This window comes from Anabas testudineus, chromosome 2, assembly GCF_900324465.2.
Source record: "Anabas testudineus chromosome 2, fAnaTes1.2, whole genome shotgun sequence".
Lineage (NCBI taxonomy): Eukaryota > Metazoa > Chordata > Actinopteri > Anabantiformes > Anabantidae > Anabas > Anabas testudineus.
The window spans coordinates 11,953,497-11,973,811 of NC_046611.1; the positions used below are offsets into that span (position 1 = coordinate 11,953,497).

At 40.9% G+C, this 20,315-nt stretch overlaps 3 protein-coding genes and 5 non-coding genes across 9 annotated transcripts in view; 2 read left to right on the forward strand and 6 right to left on the reverse strand.

Moving 5' to 3' along the window:
- Window positions 1-37: 37 nt before the first annotated feature.
- On the reverse strand, window positions 38-5,493 carry nop58 (NOP58 ribonucleoprotein homolog (yeast)). The gene is made up of 15 exons (XM_026364229.1): window positions 5,332-5,493; window positions 4,728-4,804; window positions 4,539-4,591; window positions 4,118-4,242; window positions 3,898-4,034; window positions 3,626-3,690; window positions 3,242-3,376; window positions 2,978-3,123; window positions 2,601-2,727; window positions 2,248-2,411; window positions 1,992-2,126; window positions 1,498-1,559; window positions 1,247-1,401; window positions 1,023-1,153; window positions 38-932 (listed from the first exon to the last, which is right to left on the reverse strand). Exons 1-15 carry the CDS (start codon window positions 5,374-5,376, stop codon window positions 867-869), a joined length of 1,623 nt encoding a protein of 540 aa, XP_026220014.1. The 5' UTR covers window positions 5,377-5,493; the 3' UTR covers window positions 38-866.
- On the reverse strand, window positions 2,484-2,567 carry LOC113164950. The gene has a single exon (XR_003299056.1). It is a non-coding gene; the product is annotated as a small nucleolar RNA SNORD11B (small nucleolar RNA).
- Window positions 2,841-2,922, reverse strand: LOC113164949. The gene has a single exon (XR_003299055.1). It is a non-coding gene; the product is annotated as a small nucleolar RNA SNORD11B (small nucleolar RNA).
- On the reverse strand, window positions 4,405-4,497 carry LOC113164941. The gene has a single exon (XR_003299047.1). It is a non-coding gene; the product is annotated as a small nucleolar RNA SNORD70 (small nucleolar RNA).
- Window positions 5,494-5,949: 456 nt separating the features above from the next.
- nufip1 (nuclear FMR1 interacting protein 1) lies at window positions 5,950-9,101 on the forward strand. The gene is given in 11 exon segments (XM_026361310.2): window positions 5,950-6,293; window positions 6,500-6,585; window positions 6,697-6,801; window positions 6,895-6,957; window positions 7,049-7,125; window positions 7,231-7,323; window positions 7,408-7,607; window positions 7,705-7,845; window positions 8,028-8,095; window positions 8,097-8,285; window positions 8,423-9,101. Coding segments are annotated over 11 exon segments (1,779 nt in total). The 5' UTR covers window positions 5,950-6,049; the 3' UTR covers window positions 8,936-9,101.
- Window positions 9,102-9,572: 471 nt separating this feature from the next.
- LOC113164793 (cilia- and flagella-associated protein 47) overlaps window positions 9,573-20,315 on the forward strand; it is a 36,223-nt gene continuing 25,480 nt past the window's right edge. Inside the window, exons 1-27 of one of the 2 annotated variants that reach the window (XM_026364277.1) lie at window positions 9,607-9,621; window positions 9,714-9,861; window positions 10,363-10,520; window positions 10,717-10,832; window positions 11,450-11,588; window positions 11,674-11,758; window positions 11,894-12,034; window positions 13,105-13,274; window positions 13,491-13,597; window positions 14,039-14,268; window positions 14,349-14,553; window positions 14,641-14,869; window positions 15,029-15,181; window positions 15,279-15,477; window positions 15,564-15,660; window positions 15,881-16,097; window positions 16,189-16,433; window positions 16,677-16,807; window positions 16,917-17,039; window positions 17,131-17,262; window positions 17,378-17,455; window positions 17,964-18,111; window positions 18,324-18,403; window positions 18,691-18,889; window positions 19,033-19,118; window positions 19,359-19,575; window positions 20,032-20,257. In XM_026364277.1, coding sequence (XP_026220062.1) covers window positions 9,715-9,861; window positions 10,363-10,520; window positions 10,717-10,832; window positions 11,450-11,588; window positions 11,674-11,758; window positions 11,894-12,034; window positions 13,105-13,274; window positions 13,491-13,597; window positions 14,039-14,268; window positions 14,349-14,553; window positions 14,641-14,869; window positions 15,029-15,181; window positions 15,279-15,477; window positions 15,564-15,660; window positions 15,881-16,097; window positions 16,189-16,433; window positions 16,677-16,807; window positions 16,917-17,039; window positions 17,131-17,262; window positions 17,378-17,455; window positions 17,964-18,111; window positions 18,324-18,403; window positions 18,691-18,889; window positions 19,033-19,118; window positions 19,359-19,575; window positions 20,032-20,257 — 4,058 coding nt within the window. In that variant the 5' untranslated portion in view covers window positions 9,607-9,621; window position 9,714. Of the gene's footprint in view, window positions 9,862-10,362; window positions 10,521-10,716; window positions 10,833-11,449; window positions 11,589-11,673; window positions 11,759-11,893; window positions 12,035-13,104; window positions 13,275-13,490; window positions 13,598-14,038; window positions 14,269-14,348; window positions 14,554-14,640; window positions 14,870-15,028; window positions 15,182-15,278; window positions 15,478-15,563; window positions 15,661-15,880; window positions 16,098-16,188; window positions 16,434-16,676; window positions 16,808-16,916; window positions 17,040-17,130; window positions 17,263-17,377; window positions 17,456-17,963; window positions 18,112-18,323; window positions 18,404-18,690; window positions 18,890-19,032; window positions 19,119-19,358; window positions 19,576-20,031; window positions 20,258-20,315 lie in introns of both variants that reach the window. The other variant, XM_026364278.1, reaches the window with a different exon arrangement.
- On the reverse strand, window positions 12,733-12,804 carry trnad-guc. The gene has a single exon. It is a non-coding gene; the product is annotated as a tRNA-Asp (tRNA).
- trnad-guc lies at window positions 13,347-13,418 on the reverse strand. Its single transcript has one exon. It is a non-coding gene; the product is annotated as a tRNA-Asp (tRNA).

The following is a 20,315-nucleotide window of genomic DNA, read 5'->3' on the forward strand; positions in this document are numbered from 1 at the left end:
AAATATATTTAATAAAATGACAACCACAACACTCAAGTACAGCAAAACATTTTTGACCAGGGCAGATGTTCACATTCTTTATTAGGTTTTGTCCCAAGAGTACTGGAAATCTACTCAATTATATGTGGTGAACATCAAACAAGTCTGATACAGATGTTTACACAAGTAAAAACATAAACCAGGATAGAAGATTACAAACGTGTTAAAAAAATACTGTAGATTTGCAGTTACTCCTCATTTTAAGTTTGGAAACAGTCAGTGCGCTTACATGGACTCAAGTAACCAGGGGACAGTTGGCTTTTTCCAAAAAGCTGATTTCTTAAGTGTCATGTATACAGGAAACCTGGTTACTGCAATCAGTGTAGTGGATTAGAGAAACCTGATTTCCCGAGGTAGATTTTTCCTGGAGAACAGAGACTACTACTGCCATTTAAATGCATTTTTACGCGTGTTAAACTCTTGTTTTTAAATCAAGGAAAAGTGACCGGGAAGCGTCTTTTCTGTCTCCATACTTCTAAAATCTAGACCATGCTTCCAAAATCAGCCCAGGGCTGAGGAGAAATCAGATTACTCTTTTGCTGCATGTATACTTCAATATCCAATAACCAGGTTTCTTGAGTTCATGTAAACTTATTCCCCGATTACTGGAGAAACCCAGTTTCTCTCAGTAACCTGGTTACTTGAGCGCATGTAAACGCACCAAGTGTGATTTCAAACCACACCTTATTCAAAAAGGGAGATCCAAAAACATTTTAACCATGAGCTTTTTTGCTCAGTACAGCATTGTTTTCATTAGATATAAACGTGTTATTCAAAACTAAAATGACAAAAGTAAAACTGAAAATTTAAATAGATTCTCCACTTTTTCAGTCTTCTTCTTCTTCCTCCTCTTTTACTTTCTTTTTCTTCTTCTTTTTCTTCTTTTCTGATGACTGAAACAAATGACAAGAAAATCAGATGATGAGAAAGGTGTTATATATGTTCATAAATTAATCATCCATAAACCTGAGTCCACGTCTCACCTCTGTTACTGCTACCTCTTCTTCCTCTTCTTTTGGCTCCTCGGGTTCGGCCTCTGCCTTCTTCTTTTTCTTCTTCTTTTTCTTGGAAGCTTCCTCTGCAGCTGCTGACGTTTCAGCTTCTTCTTCTTTTACTACCAAACAGAAGTCAAAACACCTTGAGCATCATGAAGCGCTGTGCAGACATTAAGACAAAGGATTATGTTCTACGAACCAGATTCACTCACCTTCTGTTACGGTTTCCTTTTTGGCCTTCTTGGATTTGACCACTGGCGTCACTGGCTCTTCTGCCTCCTCCTCCGCCTCTACCTCCTCAAACTTCCTCTTCTTTGAGGTGGAGGGAATAGTAGAATCTCCGGACGGATCGTACATTCTCACTTCACTGTGGGGGGGAAAAAAAAAGTGGGTATTTAAGAAATGCAATATTTGCACATAGGAACATACCATCTTTAGAAAGGAACCATTTGTGACTATTCACCTCTTGTGCTGGTACTTGTCTGCCTTGGCCATTGCTTTACCTGTTCCACTGATTCTTCGAATCTGAAAGGGAAAAAAAAAAGGTTGAGGAGACAGAAAGAACAAGTTAAAGAACTCTTTTTTTAAAATCAGGACAATATCTTTTTTGCAGACTCAAGACTATGCCACTAGCAACCAAGATAACGATCACGCTGAGCTAGCAAGTGTGTGATCTCAGACCTTTTTGTCATTTTCACTAATTATTGAATAAATCCTGAGCAGCAAATGTCAGAGAGTAAACAATAATATGGGCAAAAAAATTGAAGTCTGGGACAGTTATGTGACTGACTAGCTGCTGAAGTGGCCCTGTAAGTGGTCTGCTTTTATAGTAATTAAAGAAAATGTTTTAGCTATATATTTGACCACCTTGATCAGTAAAAAGCAATAAGATGGAGTCTACATATCTGTGTTTTAATTCAAAAGATGATTATATCTTTCTGCTCTAGTTGTACTTACGCCCTTCTCCTCCAGCTGGCGCAGCCTGGCCTCAAGCTTGGCACGGTTCTCTGCTCCCATTTCTGCATTCGTGTCCTCTCCTAGGGCATCATAGCGAATAGCCAGGGCTGATTTAGCTGCCAGCATCCTCGAGATCTGCACAAAACACAAAAGTCAGTGTTTGTTTAAAAACCACATGACTGTATGTTCATGAGTCATTACTTATGGCTGGAACATGAAGCTATAGTAGACCTGTTGCTGGTCCTTTCAAACTCACCTTGCCCTTGTTTTTGGCAGTGGTCTGACCCACTAGCGAGGCATGGTAAATAAGACCATACTTTGGTGTGTCTTTGCGTGTCTTCAGAGCTCTGAAGAGAGCCTTCTCTGCTCCCAGGATCTGCACTGTGGAGGCTGGATGCTTGGCCAGATTCAGGAGAGACCCTAAGTACAAAAGAATAATAAAGTTATGTAATTGATACATCCCCATTGTTACCAGCCTGATGACTTTACTGATGCAAGCTCAGATGAGGTAGTGACTTAAAAGCCATCATCTATTTTCAGCGAAGTGACTAAAAGTCTTCATCATCACTGCTTGGCTGGATGTTAAACTGACATTTGTTTGTGACTTACCGGCATGTGAGATGAGTCGAGCTCCAACCAGCTCGCCCACCATTACTGTCAAGTTGGGGGCAATTGCCATCATTCGGTTCTTCAGGTAGTCGTACAGCTGAGCGCGGTACTCGGAAATCTCAATCACCTGAGGAAAACAAGAATTTTTATCACAACTAGCCAACAGATTACTACAACAAATATCTGTAAATAATTAAAAGCATCATAGACACTGTTTTTAAGAACAGGATCATAGTGTTGTGACTGTTCAGATGAGGTAGTGACTGAAAACCCACATGGATGTTTCAGGAAAAGACAACTGTCGTCATCATCACCACTGTCACTCTTCAAAAAGCGTCTACTGGTACTAACATAACAATGCGAAAAAAAGGGCATACCTGATCACACAGGTGCCTGATGTTGCTGATGTCCTGTTCTGACACTTCTGTTCCCATGGAGATCTCAGCAGCCAGTTTCACTTCAGCCTCGATTTCTTCTGGGATGGTTTCCGACAGATCTGAGCCGGCCACGTTTGTGCGATCACCTGGAGAGACGCACAAAAACTTTTTAGCTAATCAGGAACTGGCATGTTACTCGTGCAACACAAAATCAACACGATATCTCTTTAAGCAGTAATGTGCAGATGTAGCTTTTTTTATTACCAATTTTACGGACAGTTTTGCAGTAAGCCAGGTTGTCTGTGATGATTTTTCCAATCTCTGGAAAGTGCCAGCCATACCACTCTCTGCAGCGCATGATATAGTTGTTGAGCTCTTTATCAAGGTCATCAAGAAGAGCTGAGGAGAAAAACAGAATAAATTAATACATGTTTACAACAGCACGCATAACAAAAATCACTGGTTTCAGTTTATCCACTAGACATAGTCACTGATTTTGTCAGCCTAACTGAAAGTTAACTGAAAAAATATCTAGATTTGAACTGTGACGTACATTTACACTTTGATATTGTCTGACAGCTTTACACCAAACACTGAAAACAGTCAATAGTAGTAGAAATGATCTTAAGGAGACAAAAAAAAACGTACAAATGGCTTGTACAATCATAGTGTCCACTTTGTCTGGACTGAACTTCAGCTTGTAGCGGGACAAACTGAAAAAAGAGAAAAAAGAAAACACGCACACACCGATGAATTGGTTAACACACTGTTTTTTCCAATTTTATCCATTACATTTGAGACTCTGCTGCCTCAGTGGTAGTGACGAATGCTGTGAGAAATCTACAGGAAAGTTTCAGACAGCAAGTGTAATCACAGGCAGCAGTCGGGTTCACATAGAACTAAATCTGTGTGCTACCAACCTGTGAGCCAACCCCAGTGACATGGCGCTGATCTCCCTGGGAGGAAGTCCAGTGATGAGACTCTCCATCTGGGTTCTGATGCATCTCATCAGCTCAGCAACAGCAGGGCTGTGAACACAGCTCAGGTCCATCTTTTCCTGAAATCCAGAGTCCATTAGAGACACAACTCATCTAGATAACAGTTACTAAATGGCTATTATGAATCGTGCGTGTCACTTACTTTTATAACTCCACCAAGTTTTGCATCACTGATTGCCAGCTGCTCATGAGCATCTTTAGCGACCACCTTCTTCAGCACTTTCTTCAAACTCTTGCCAATTTTTCCCTCAATGAGGGCAGTGGCAGCTGAGAGACAGAGGTTAAAACTGCATTACATAAACTGCAACAATGGTCAACAGTGTAATTTTAGAGAAATAATTTCTTTCTTTGAAAGATCAAATGTTTTTAGCTCTGCCAAGTTAAAAACTGTGCCACACATTTTAATATCTAAACTACCTGTTGATATAAAACCATGTGGTCTCAGTGGTAGTGACGAATACTGTGAAATAGCTCATGGTTTAATCACACACAGAAGAGAAATACATCACAGACCACAGATCTGAGGTGAACGTTAGTGTACAAAGATACATGTAAGTGATTACCTGCTAAGGCTTCTGTTGTGTCCTGAAACTTCTCGAAGTGCTTCAGCTTCACACTACAGATGTAAAACAAACAAAAGTGAGGTCCCACTTCTTAAACCGTATATGACCTACAGTTTATCCACTAATGACAACTCACTGGTTGCACTTACAAAGCACCAGCTGCTCTGAGAGGTTGATTGTATCACTTACATTTTGTTTGCCTTTTCCGGCGTTTCGAACTCTTTATACAGGCTGTCCACCTGCTGCAGCTTGGATTCATCGAGGACCTCAAATATAACACACAAAGTTAGCTGTCATGCGCTGACAAGGGTACGGTCACATGAGGCACACAAGTATAACCAATACTTGTATGTATGGTTAGAAACAAGTAATAGTATTGTCACGATATCGTATATGTTGCATTTAAATAAACTCAGATCATATATGTGCATAATGATTGACTAAATGTCCACAATATGTGGGGATACTGTGCTATGAAATCAGTGTCACGCTTTCGGATGAACGTTCCTCAGTGTGCACACGTGGTTACTGGGCCTTCACGACGCTAACTTAATGTTAGCCCGAGCATTAGCAAAGACACCTGTGCAGACTTGTGCAAACAAACTTAAATGTGTACATTCGTGTATATATTAAAGAAATGCTTCCTCGTTTGCTCACTAATAGTTGTGTTGCATACACGAGAATTAACTTGAGCAGCGGATAAGTAGCAGACAAGCTAAGCTAAGCTAGCTAAAGTACCGACTGCGAAAAGAATACCTTAAACTGACATCAAACAAACAAACTTAATACGTACTTTGAATATCGCATATCCAGCAGCGGTCTCAAATAACACGAGCATTTTGGCGGCAGCTCAGTTAATGTGTAAAGTCAGAGTGCTCTCTGTGTAGAGAGCCTTCACGTTTTCCTCAAAGCCACCACGCGTCTGCTCTCAGACTGAAACACACGCGGCGACTCCCAGCACCAGGAACTTACAGGGTTGCCAGGTTTGATCACCCTACGTCCCCATTATCAGTCACCGTTGTGATATGTGATACCTTAAAAATACAAAGACTTTGTATTTACATGTATGTAGTGATCGTGTTTTTAGAAATACACATAATGCTCTGCTATCAGTTTCAATTATCACTTACATATACTGGATATCTGTTCGTGAAATTCTGAATTCACAGGGGTTTATCCACAACCTGGCAACCAAATAGGAGCTTTACAAAAAACCTCGCGAGAATATGTAACAAATAAAATAAACTTTAGTAAAACCAAAGACAAGACGAAGTTGCAATTGGTCTTGTTATGTACAATTCTCACAAAACTAATAAATCATAACTATATATTTTTAAACTATTATGTGGTCGTTTTATACGTCCATGCATAACGTTTTATGTACTTCCTGTTCTGCCGGAAGTGACGAGTGTGTATAAGGGAGAGCAAAACAAGCACATGTGTGATCTGCATGTGGAGGAAAATACAGAAAGTGTTTCAGGTCGTCGACCGGGAACATTACAGCGATCAGTATGAATGAACATGGACACTATCCCCCGCCGGACTTCGGCTGCCCTCCTCCGAACTCCATCCAGACTTTTCAGCCGCCACCGCCGCCGCGCTCCAGCAGCTTCCACCCCAGCATGTGGAACTGGTGCGACACGTCCTCTGAGCCCAGCTGGGACTACAGCGGCCGGGCGGGCTGGCATCACGGGGCAGCGACCGGGTTTAGTTACCCACCAGGTGGTGCAAACTATGGACCTAACCATTCATATGGTGAGTATGTATGAAATGCATGTTCATCGTTTGGAGCCCTGTGGGAACACGTCTGCTTTCTGTCTGCCTGCAGGCAACATCAGTTCACGAAGTTATCAATTATATAATAAGTGGACGCATATACTTGGTCCACAGGACTTTACTAATGACATTTTATGAGTATGTGCGTCACACAGTCCTGCCTCTGACCTCAGTCTTGCTCTCAGGTCCAAACTATGGTCACGAATGGAATCAAAGTGGACCTCAAGGTGGGAGACAGAATTACGGACCCCCCAGCAACCACGGAAGAAAGGTAAGATCACCAAGTTTTAATTATGCCTTTTGTAGGATCATCTCGTATAGCTACAATAAGACTAAGCATGAGCACAGCTTTGTGGTGAACTGATCTGTGTTTAACCCACAGCAGAAAAATAAGAAAGAACCAGAGTACTCCCACTTTTGTGACACTTGCGACCGGGGTTTCAAAAACCAGGAGAAGTACAACGAGCATGTTTCGCAACACGTCAAGGTAATTTGATGTATTTGTTAAAGTATATTTAGATTAATGTCATGTTGTTTATGGGTATGAATACTTATGTCTTCCTGATTCTCTCTTGCTTAGTGTTCTGTTCCCGACTGCAATTTTAAGGCCCATGAAAAAATAGTCAACATCCATTGGAAAAATGTAAGTGAAACCTTAATAGAAGTTGTACCTCAGGTTAAGGCTCTATATGTTTCCGTTTTACTAATATTTCTGTTTAATATGCTGACTACAGAACCATGCACCAGGTGCTAAAAGGATCAAGCTGGACACACCAGAGGAGATTGCAAAATGGAGAGAGGAGAGGCGCAAGTTAGTGTTCACTAATGGATTAAAGACACTGTTCTGCTCTGATTTTTGAAATGATGCTATAAAATGATCCAGATTTTCAACTAGTACCTTAATTTGTATTTCCAGAAACTATCCAACACTTCAGAATATCGAAAAGAAGAATAAAATGATGGAGTTGCGGCAAGAAACAGGAGGTGTTCTAGAGACAGCTCAGTTTGGGTAAGTGTACAAATAACTTATTTTGCACTGTATGGTCACTTGTTTCTTTCTGATCTTATCTAAAGCTCAATATTTTAATCACAGACGAATGAGAGGCAGAGGTCGAGGGCGGGGCAGAGGTCGAGGTCGTGGTCGTGGTCGTGGTTGGGGCAACAGAGGGTTCCAGGAGAGACACTCACAAGGCCCTTACCCTCTGGACAGCAGTGCCACAGAGACACCACCACCCCTCACTCGGCCCTGCAGGGACGGCGATCCACTGGGAGCACTGGCCACCGGTGACCAAGGTGAATGGAACACAAACAGGATTTGGGATTTCTATATATCATCCAACCATAATTAAATAAACAGGTCTTTTTCAATGTTTTTTTTCCACACTTCCAGAATCTGATGGCGAGGATGCAGCTGCTGAGTCCAAAACTGGTGTGCTAGTTGTGGCTCCTAAACAGATGAGCTCAGCTCTCGGCTCCTTGGTGGCAAACTATGGCTCCACGAGTGAGAGTGAAAGTGATGAAGAACCCGAGAGTGAGTTCTTTTCTTGCACACAGTGGTGTACAGCAGCATGAATCATCATATATCAGTGGCGAGCAGTAGTAGTGTTCATAGAAGTACTTGGATTTTTTTATTTTTTATTGTCTCTTTATGGCAGACCTGTGCTTGACTGTTTACCTGACCTGGATGTACCCTGACTTTTCCTTGTCTTGCAGGCACCCCTATCCAAAAAGCCAAAGACCTGTTGCAAGAAAACCAGGTTCTCTTAAACGCAGTACCAGTAAAGCTCCCAGGACCGAGGACTGTCCAGAGGCACAGTGAAGGAAGCAGGAGGAACCAAATCCCCCCAGCTTAATTCGGCTCTTTACCCAACAAACAGCAAAAGGGGAAGAGGGGGGAGAGAAGGAAGAAGAGGAAGAGGTGGTAGACACCAAGATCCTCCACAGAAACGTCGTTCCACTCTACTTGAGATGGTAAGAAGACATCATTATACAAGCACATTTCACACATTTATATAATTTAATTATAATTTAAATTAAATTTCAATTATAATTTAAAATTCACCTATCCAGACGTCATGACCTTCTCTGTTTTCTTTCACTGTGCTTAGTTACTAGCCCCAGATATCCGCCACGAGAGAAATGTCCTCCTGCAGTGTGTGCGCTATGTTGTCTGCAACAACTTCTTTGGCCTGGAAAGCGGAGCTCGGCTTCCGGAGGGCGTAAGGGCTGGAGAGCGTGAAGGGAGTCAGGAAAAGCCAGCCGAGCGGGAAGTTAAAGCCGTGTCTTCGTCTGCAGCCGTGGCTGGTGGAGAGGAAGGCTCGGAACAAAGTGGCACAGTAGTCCCAGAACTCTGCAAGAACCAACATGTAGAAACGATTCAGGCTGATGTAGTTGATCAGGACCAGGATTTACAGACTGACCATGTTTGCTCAGAACAATCCAGTGATCCTCCTGTGGACTTGACAGCAAGTGCTGAGCAGGCTGCGGAGGATTTCATCCAAAATGCTGAGACCAGGGCAAGAGACTGCCACAGCCTCGATCTGCCCATCACAGAGAAAATCACAGCTGCCTTCAATGTGTATGACGATGAAATATGGGAGAGTCCTGGTTGTGTTTTGTAAACTATAACTAAAATACTTCAGATGTTATGTTAATATACATATGTTAATTGTTTATAGAAATGTATTAACCTTTTATGTTAGTATGACTTGGTGTCAAGTTATATTTTTGTAACATAGTAAGGACTGAACTGTTTCTTTTTCTGGACAATAAATCACACAAGTTCTATTGATTATTACACCTGTGTGTCATAATTTAAGTTTAAACTACAGATATGAATTGTATCCTTCTGTTGAATGACAAATGCAAGTTATAATTATATATATACATATAGATACACACAGCTTTTTGCTGTTTTGTTGTAGTAATAAAAATATTAGAATTAGGGTTAGGATGTCACAAATGATGGTGTCCACCATTTTGTGTTTTGCCTAATTTAAAAACTACAGCTAATGCACTGAGACAGAAGTGGAAATACGTGGAGAAATTCAGAAAACCTACCCTCCCTTTGAATGAAACAGCTGTAAGCCTTGTCCTTGTAACCATTTAAAATTCCTACATATAACATGATAAACATGAAATTAGAATTGAACGTTACGGTGCCGCTGCAGCAGCTGCTCCGTCCACCTCGGCCGTCCAAGGCTGGAAAACGAGCGCACCTCCAGGAGTCGTCTCCTAGAAACCACCTGAGCGCTCGACCTGTGTTTAGTCTGCAACGTTTGGGTAGCGACAGTGAAGTTGACCATCGGTATGTGACACACAAAGTCGACCAAAGTGCACGAAAGGCGACTTAACATGCGTGTTAATCTTAGTGGAAGTAAGTAAAAACTCATTTTATAGCATGGCTGGTGGAGGGTGGGTTCGTGTTGACCCGCCGGTCGTCGAGTTCAACGATGTCAAAGTCGGACAGGTCTACCAGGCGAAAGTCACGGTGACAAATGTCGGCAAAGGTTTGAAGAAAATAATTATTGAAAAGCCTGTCTTGAAGGTAAGGTTGACTATAACGTGTTATTTAGAGCTGTAACGTTATGAAGTTGAATAAAAATGTAGAGTTAACGCTAATGTGAAAAGAAATGAAGATAGCTAAATTGGTCGTTAGCCAATTAAGAATTAGCTAGTTAGCATGTTATGTTAGGATACTAGCTTTAACGTTTCGACATTTTGTTGTAATGCAAACTTACCAAGTCAAGTAATATCGACCATATTAATGTTTATTGCAACTAAAATGTGTATTTTTAAAGTAGTCATTTTACTTTGGGACTTTTTCCTTCCTTTTTTCCTATTCCTAAAATGTGTCTCGCCATTAACTTCGTGTGCCTCCATTTTGTTAATTAACGCAATCATGTGGCAGAAAGATGAGTGCGTCTCTTAAAATGTGTCGTTGCAAATGTTTACAGTTTTTATCGAATTGTTCTACCAAAGTGGTTCTTATGCGTATTTCTTAATACTTATTTATACTATTTGTTATTTTTACATGTTCATCTTGCAGTCCTTCAAGTTCACGACAGCTGGCCTAGCAAAGGTGGTGGCCCCTGGTTTGTCAATAAGCGGATTGCTGGAGTTCACTCCAGAGGAAGAAGAGGAGGTCAAAGACTGTCTTTTAATTCATGTTGAAGATGTGGAGACCATTGAGGTTCCACTGCTGGGGTAATCACACATTGTTCGTTACACAGCATTGTGTTTGGGTACACCGATCTAAACGTGGGTTGTTAAATGGCATTAGATTTAGCTAAGCTAGTTGTACAACGTAAACTGCCACACAGTATGTGAAAGATACTTTTCTGCTAGATCTCAACAGATATTTTTAGATGAACACTCAGTCTCACTGCACTCACTCCTATAGGTTTCCCAGGGTTTGCTCTCTCCTAGTGGACTCGGTTTTGGACTTTGGTTGCATTGCGGCCAACAGTCAAGTGGTCAGCAAACATCATCCTATAACCAATCAGGGAGCAGCATCAGGTAAGGTGGCCTGGTGATGCTGAATCCAACCTGTTATTGGATATGATCAATTAATTACCATGGTACAGATTTCATTATCTATTATATTAAAATATAAGCTTGTCACATAAGTGATATTCAAAATTAGAAATTGTAAGTGTTCATTTTCAGTATATAGTCTGTAAATATTTCCAATAAAAACTCTTGTTATTGTACAGTAGGTTTGGGGAAACAAGTTACAAAAGACATCCACAAGGCAAAGATAAAGACCATATTAGCAATGCTGTAATAGCAGCTGCTCGTCTAGTTCTGCATTGCCAGCCCTTCCTTTACTTAAAACATTAATGCAAGTCAAAGATGATTTGTATGTTTGTTTAGCTTTTTATATGTTTTTCTTTTTTACTTGCTTCATTTAAGGAATCAGTGTGTGATAGTATTTCATGGCAGTCATTAACAGTTAATACATACATACATTACGTACTAACCATAATAAAATGTCAAAAGGTCTTGCTGAAATATTCTTGAATGCAGTGAAAATTTCTTTTTGAACCATTACTATGACCTTATAAAGCCTTTAGGCCTGTTTAGTATATGAGAATATACATATGTATTTACACATGTGTGTGCGCGCATTGAAGGTGTGTTCCAAGTGCATTACAGTGGAGACTCCTCTGTCAGACTATCACCCTGCAGTGGAGTCATTGCACCTGCCACCACTCAGTGGATAAAAGTTGAAGTGTGCACAGATGGACCCAGGCACATCAAGGAGAAAGCTCTGTAAGACAGACTTTATAATACAGTTTGGGATATCACTGTAATCTGAGAGAATTAGAATAATACTTGTACTCTCACTTTGTCCTAGGATCAAACTGCAGAATTGTTCTACTGTAGTTCTTAGTATCATGGCTGAAGTGGTGGATCAGCGCCTTGAGGTCTTTGACTTGCAGGTAATCCATTGTTCCATGTGTATGTGATACTCCATTGATCATAGAAATTGATGTTGATCCATTTTCCCATATCTCTCTAAGCTAAGTTAATGTAAAATAACTTTTTTGTCTAAAAACTGCTGCACTGTTGTTCAGGGCACTCCACTCTCCTGTCTGTGGTTTGGTCCCGTTTACTTTGGGACATCTCGCATGGAATATGTGATTCTGAGAAACAATGGACCTCAGGCCTGTGATTGGGTCTCCGTGCTACAGGAAACTGTAACTGGGACCGAAGTGGTGAGTGTCGAAAAAGTAGGTGCTGCTAAACATCTGCACAGCTGCTTTGCAGACAGTCACGTGTGTGTTTACTCAAGTAACTTAAAATAGTTAATTGTAGACTGTCTGTAGAGAGTTAAGAACAAATAGCTACCGATCAGAATCCCAGTCGAACCTGCTTTACACATACATATTGGTGTCAATTAGCTAATTTAAATAAGCATAGAATATAACTTTTAATAATGGAAGTACATATAGAAATGTTACTTTATACTACGGACACAAAGACTCATATTAAAGCAAGTAATTGATAATGCACCATAATGTGTAATCAGAAGTCCCTAAAGATTATAAAAAAAATAGGAATAATCATTAAATAGTCATACACAGTGTTCACAAGGTCACCGAAAACAAAAATATTTTAACAGGAAATAACTAGATAATAAAAAACACATCTGTAAATAAATCATTATTACAGCAAATAATTAAACAGGGCCACAATGTACACATTTCTTAAGAAATACCAGAAAATACAGACCATCTAAAGTCTCGAGCCCAGCAAGCAAAGCTATGTTATCAAAATGTCAGCGTGCTTTCTTCTGTGCTTAATGTGAAAGTACAGACTAGGTTTCTGTCGTATCTGTTCTAAAGCAGCACGGTGTGTGTGTGTGTTAGTGTCAGTCAAAGGAGGGCAAGGGGAAGAAAAAGAAAAGTTGTTACTCCCCGTCGGGGAATCGAACCCCGGTCTCCCGCGTGACAGGCGGGGATACTCACCACTATACTAACGAGGAGCTGGTGATGGTAGCCTCACATTGTTCTCTGTTTAAGTAGGAAATCCCTACTGCATTGTACGTGTATTGTAGTGCCACTATAGGCTACAATGTTGAAGATTTTCTAAACCTCAGTGTTTAAAATCCGTGTGTTGTTTGAGTGAGATAAGATTTTATTCGTTTTTTTTTTATCAGAATTATTATGCTCAATCTGAGAACAGAACTTGCTTTAATTTTTACAACTCACTCTTGACTTAAGAGACCTACTTAAGACTGTAGGTCTGGAAAGTACGATCGTAATGTTTTGTCTTTGGTGAATAGGGAACAGACCTCCAGAAGAGCACAGATTCTGCCCTGCTGGAAAGAATGGAGAGGTGCATCCCAGCCACTGAGGACGTGTCTCAGGTCTTGGTGTGTGTGCCTAAGCAGGGTCGACTCGGACCAAACGACAAAGCCACTGTGGCAGTGCGTTTTAGCCCTGTCTGTAAGAGGTAAAATTGTATGTATGAGTGTGTGAGTTTAAGTAAAGGAGGGCAAGGGAAAAAAAAAAAGAAAAGTTGCTACTCCCCGTCGGGGAATCGAACCCCGGTCTCCCGCGTGACAGGCGGGGATACTCACCACTATACTAACGAGGAGCTGGTGATGGTAGCCTCACATTGTTCTCTGTTTAAGTAGGAAATTCCTAAACCCTACCCTGTCTGTTTCAGTACATCTGAAAAGAAGAAATGTGCCCGCCCAGCAAGCCGCCAAGACTATTGTCTTTTCCTGCTGTTTGATTCAGTAGAGAGCAGACATGGCTTCACTCACCCTAGTGGTACTCTCACACACACACACACACACACACACACAAAGGAATGTACTGCACTGCATTAGTACAGAAATGCGCAAGCCAGTATTTTGTTTTTTTAACTTTATTAAATTATAGTTAATGATTCATTAATTAATTCAAACACAGATATAGTTCGATATTTATATTTTATATATACATTTATGTAAGTAAACTTTACTAAAAAAAAAAAAAATGGAAACCAAAAATATTTTAACAGGAAATAACTAAATAATAACAAAGATATCTGTAAATAAATCTTTATTACAGGAAATTATTAAACAATGTTACAATTTTATAATTTCTTTAGTAATACCTACCAGAAAATACATATTAAGTATATACATAAAGTAACTCTAAAGTTAAAAAGTATAAATATATATCTGTTTGAATGTTAATAACAATTTTTTATTCTGTGTTATTCTTTAGGGAACAGCAGTGTGGAGCTGGCCGTGACTGGCTCTGGGCTGCCTGTGTCTCTGGTACCCAGTCCCTCTCGAAGATTTGATTTCCTCACTTGTTTGACTGGCCAACGTGTAGATCTGCTGTGTGTGCTACAGAACCTCTGCCCTCAACTTCCAGTCCACTTCAAGTTCCGCAAGTTAGCACATTTCACCACCAAACCCTCCGCAGGCGTCATAGCTGCTGGGCAGTGCCAGGTAAGGGTTGATTTATTCCATTTTGTATTTCTAGAGCAACAAATTTTAGAGATACTATTTTATCTGTTGCCTTCCCTCAGGATATAGTTTTGTCTTTCACTGCACGACAACAAGGGAGCTTCCAGGTGCGTCAATTACTAGATATCTTAGGTCATGTCATGCACCAGAGCAGTGACAGCACGGACGTTAGTGAACTGGAGTTTCGCAGCTTTCACACCATCAGTCTACACCTGTCTGCTGTTTGCTGCAGTGAGACTAAACAGCCTGTGCCCAAACTCAATCCTGGTAAATATTTAAAAAGTAGCACTTGGTCCTGATATTTTTTTATTCTGAAACTTAGACCTCTCCTTGTTCTGACTGGCTTCTTCACAGGCATCTCTCCAGCAGTGACTAATCCAGCTGGATCATGGCCCTATATTCTGTCTAGCGAGCTAGAACTGTGTCGTGGGATGGTGCGCGCTGCTGTCCTCTGTGCCGACAAAGCACAACTCCACACACATTGCAAGAAGATGAATCAAAACACAGAGGAGGAGGAGTTTTTAGCTTTTCCCAATGACAGAGCCTCTAGCATCAGACCGGCCTCCTCACCCACGCAATACAGGTAGAGGGTTTAAAATAAATAAATTAATAAGTAAAAACGCACTTCAACAGGTTTAGTTCAGATTCCAGTTGGTCAAGTTTAGTTGTGCTTTAGTCAATCAACAACAAATTAAAATATGAATATGAAAACACTTTTTTTTACTGTCTTTATCCTCCTCAGGACCATATTTACTGGTGTCCCACGCTATCGCTATGTGGACACCAGCTATGCTTTTACTAAGGAGGAGGAGGAGCACAGGCAACGACATCGACAGATTTACACAGACTTCATCAAACACCTTAGGCAAACACGGCTGTTGAGGATCAAGGAGAGGTAGCCATGAATATCTTCTATGTATGCTCCCCCTAAAATTTTTAACTATTGTAATAGCAGTGTGTGTTGCCATTTTATTACCTTTTTCTAATGCTAGAAAACAGGAAGAAGTGGAGGACGATGTGGACATTGGGATTGTTCCCTGTCAGGGCCTTGATCCTCCTGAGCTCTGTATCAGTGATATGGACAGCAGTAAGATGTCTGAAGCCAGACCAAAGAACCAGTATGCTTCCACTGGACATAAATGCAGCTCTCCCCAAGACGTGACATCCGTCACCCAGCAGGTTATCAGTCAGGTGAGATCAGTAAAGGAAACGCATAAAAAAACAGGGCATAAAGGCATGGAAAATTTATCTTTTTGGTTTTATTCAATTCTCTCAAGGTTTCAGGTGAAATAAATGCAGTTCCCACTAACTGTCAGGAGGTGGCAGACTGCAGCAGGACTCTTACAGCTCAAGAGCTCTTCAAAGTTTCCATAGGTGAGAAGTCTGTTATTATTAACAGATCAAGTACAGAAAAGGAAACACTAATTATATTCTTTCACAATATACACTGGAACACAGTGTGCTAACAATTATCAACATGTAGTCTTTAAAGTGATTGCAAATAAATTTTTATATAGGATTTTTCCAGTTTCAAAACAGCACTTGGGGATTAGTTTCCACATTTAAAAGCTAGTTAAAAATCATTCCTGTTTAGGTCCTTTGTTAGTGGACTTTGGTGAGGTGTGTGTGCAGTCTACATGCATTCAGAAGCTGGAGCTGATCAATCGTCTGTCAGTATATGTCTGGGTGCAGCTGGAGGTGGATTGCCCTGAGCTACAGGGCTCCTCACCCCTCTCCCATGTCCTGCCACCCTGTTCCCACAACATCTTACCTCTGACATTCCAGAGCAACAAGCTGGGTCAATTCTACAGGTGAGCAAAGCACATATGATCCTGTAATTACTGTTGTTACAAATTAATGACTGCAGTTCAAAGGTAATGTTACAATATTTCTTTCCTTCAGACCTGTGTCGTACTCTATAAACCAGCAGCATCCTGGTCAGATACTGGTCCAGGCCCAGGTTGTCCCACTGGCTCTGGAGCTATCCACCACCCTTCTGGTGCTCAGCCCCACCCCCTCACTGCTTGCCCAATCAGGATATAGAACCTCTGTTACCCTTCGAAACAAACGCAACCATGCCGCAGAATTCACATGGAGACCTGTAGTCACAGAGAGGGGCATCCTGTTCTCTATTCGACCCGCTACAGGTGCTACAAACACATCTCAGTTACACAGGTTTTTATTAGATCACTTTCAGGTTATTATAGAAGGTAAAAAAAAAACATCAGGAAAAAAGAACGAAAATTTGATTAAACTGTGTGTAAGTGTCTGAATTAATATTATCAACGAGGGCCAAGAAAGGTACTTCCTCCCTCGCTCACTTGTTTATTCTTATCACATTAATTAGCATTTTCATTGACAGATGTCACTAATATGCTCCTTTTTTTCAGGTACCGTGGAGCCATTCAGAGAGTTGGACTGTGAGGTGGTTTGGCATCCCTCTTTCTCCTCACCTGCAGAAGGAGACTTTGACCTTTGTGTACACGAGGGCAACACACAACGCCTTCACTGCATTGCCAAGGTCCTAAACTTTGGAGCATTGCTTTCTAGTGCTCTTATTTAGATGCAGACTTTGCTTTTAGAGAACAAATACATGAAATAATTTAATATTCCCCTTGTCCTTCTCTCAGGTTGGATCCACTATCGTCCAGCTGGCAGAGAAACAAATCACATTTGGATCAGTTCCTCTGAACATGCCGTCAATCAGAACTGCAGTTCTACACAACAGTGGACAGAACCACGCCTACTACCAGGTGCTGCATATGTGCACTATACTTGTTTGTAATACCTGTGCATCGAACAAGCAGAATAACCAGTCTCTCTCTGTCTGCTTGTGTGAGGCAGGTGCTCGATATGTATCCTCTGCCAGGCATGGTGGTAAGTCCATCTGAGGGTGTGGTGTCAAGCGGAGGCCAGGCTGTGTTGAAGATCCACTTCAGACCTGATTCTGTCATCAAGTTTGACACGAGAGTTGAGGTAGAGAAAGAAACAAGATGATACAACAATGTTTGTATTTACATATGTGTATATGTCTTTAAGACAAAAAGAAAGGAAGGGATTGATCAAAGCATACTATGTGTATGTATTACAGATAGCTATGAGGAACATGAAGTCCATTGAGCTGAGAGTGGGTGGATCAGTGGAGCCTCCAAATGTAGACATCAGTCTGGTGAGTTTGTGTGTGTGTTGACATGTTTAAACGCACTCTGTTTTTTCTGTTGGAGGAGTGTCGAACCACAGCAAACAGTCAAGCCAGGAAAAGAAGAAGAAAACAAAAACATTACGTTTTTTTTATTGGTTATGGCTGTGGTTGTGCTGGAATTTCCTTTGGCAGGATTTTTAATTCTTAAAGAGCTGATTTTGTGATAGGTTCTCTCACTTGAGCAGAAAACTTTCCAGACAGTTTGCAAATTGGTCTGACTGTCAAGTTGCAAAGAAATGGAGCATTTCCGCCTGTTTGAGTGTGATATTTATGTTCTTTACTCTCCTGAAGTGGCAAGTAATTAGATAATAAAATGTGTTTGCAAGACAACTGTGATGGCATTCAGTGATTTGATTTATATATATATATATATATATTTTATATGTTAAACCAAAGGAAGCTGGTTCGATACATCCAGTGGTACGTGTTTGATGTGTACTTATCTATGTTTTTTTCAATCCCTCCTTCCTTTTAGTCCCATTTCCAGTTTTACGGGGTTTATGCTGGTTCTCGGCAGGTGATACCTTTCACTCTGATAAACCACTCATCTGCTGCAGCCTGGGTCACCTTCAACCTGTCAGAATATCCAGAGTTCTGTCTCCAGCTCCCTCAGAGCTCAGCAGGTACGTATTCACTTCCACTCACTAAAGAATTTCACACAGTATCAGAGTTAATATTGCATAGCGTGCTGTGAGTGGGTACAGCAGTATGCGGCCATGAAAAAAAAAGATTTTCGTCAACACAGGAAATAGTTTTGTAAAATTGTATCACAGGACACAGTATTTGTGTTGACCCAGTTTAAATAAACATTGCCTTATACTTTTGTTGCATGCAGGGAAGGAACCAGGTGTGAGCGTTGTGGAAGTGCAGGGCTCCCAGACAGTGGACTGCTCTCTTGTATTCTCACCCACCCAGGTTAGATTTTAACCAAATATCTTCTAGAATAGTTACAGCAGATACATCATCAGAAGGAGCAAATGGGGTTAAATGCCCATGAAGTGGACTGAGTTAGCTCGCTAGCTACAGCTCTGAATTTCTGTTTTACCAAAATAGACATTAGGTGGTGTTATATTGTAGGTGGTGTTATATTGTTTGTTTTGTTTTTTTTATGTCTTTGCTCATACACTAAAAAGTAGTAGTACTGTAAAAAGTCACAAAATTAAAGTTTAATGTTGAACAGTCAAGGTAATGTCTTCCTTCAGGCAGCCACTTATGACTTTGACCTGCCACTGATGGTCAACGGAGTGAAGTGGCCCATTTCATCGCCGCCTTCTTTCTCCCCCCTGTCCTCTTCATCCACCTCCTCCCGGCTGTCAGCTGGCAGTACTAAGCATATGGTCAGACTGCTTTCCCACTCTGTCACCATGGCAACACAGCGGCCACGACGTATACAGGCTACAGGTGGAATCACTAAAATAGAGTTGGAGTTTGTTGTTTGTAATTGATATTATATCTATATACAAATACTAGTACGTCTAGGGAACTGATTTCACACATGAATCCAACTACTCTTTTGTTTCCCTTGTTTTTAAATGTGTTTGTAGCACTGTGTGCCCCACTGGAAATGTCCCCTTCTAGCTTACAGTTCCAGGTGGAACCTTTGGCACCACAATCTGATGTTTACACTAAGGTATCAATAACAGTATATCTGCAGCTTGTCATTTTCTGACCTTTTCTTACCTTTCTACTTTCTAACTGGATTTCTTCTTTCTTCTTTGTGAAACCTTCGACTTATACTGACTAACCAGGAAGGGAGATGTTTTTATGTAATATGCACCATCATACTTTGTACCATTTTTTTTTATTTTCTGCATTGCTATTATAATTTTACCATTTCTATCCTCACTCTAATTCTCTTTCACTTCCCCAGACAGTGACGCTGAAAGCACTGTTTGAAGAGACAGTGTGCTGGCGTGGTGTCACAAGTGAGCATGTACACTGGAGGTTTGACTGCAGTGCAATAGGACCACCAACACATGACAGAAGAGAGAGGGGGCTATGCACGGTGTCTCCATCATCCGGCAGTCTGGGGCCCAGCCAGTCCATCTCCTTGACAGTCTGCATATGGTCTGAGGCTGTGAAGACAGGTAAAATATGATTGGAAACACATGTGAATTATGATTGATCACTTTATCTCTCTGTGGCAATAGTATTGTATTGTAAATATCATTCTCTCACACACATGCTCAGGACACAACATTACAATTTATATCAATTGAGCTCTTTCTCTTACAAACACACAGACAAACTGGGAAATTAACACCTCATGTCACAGTTTAATGAAGCTTACTGTTTTCCTGGCTAAAATTTCACATGAGCTAAAAGTAAGATCTAGCAGTGCTACTTTATTATTACTTACACCGGCCAGTGTAGAATTTTGAGATCAAGACTTACATTTTTATTCAACAGCTGATCAATAAAGTAAAAGGATTTTGCCAAAATGTTTTAATCTGTCTGCTTTAAATTGTTTTTAACACCTTATAACATATTTACATTGAAGACTTATCCTGATAATTCCTTTCTTTGCACATTTTCTCTCCTAGTCACTGACAGATTGACCACACTGTCCCTGCCTCTTTACCTTGGAAATAGTGCTGGGGAAGGGATGGGGGAAGAGGAGGGACATCAGCCATACAGAGAGCTGTCCATCACTGTTATTCTCCAGCTTCCCAATATAACCATCCATCCCCGTCAAATCCTTCTGACTCCAGTACCCCTGGAAAGCAGTGCAGTGGGCACACTCATCCTGATGGCTGCAGGATATCCAAGGTTGGTTCTCACACACACATTTGTTCTTGCTTAGCTGTAAGGACACTCACAGGTGATT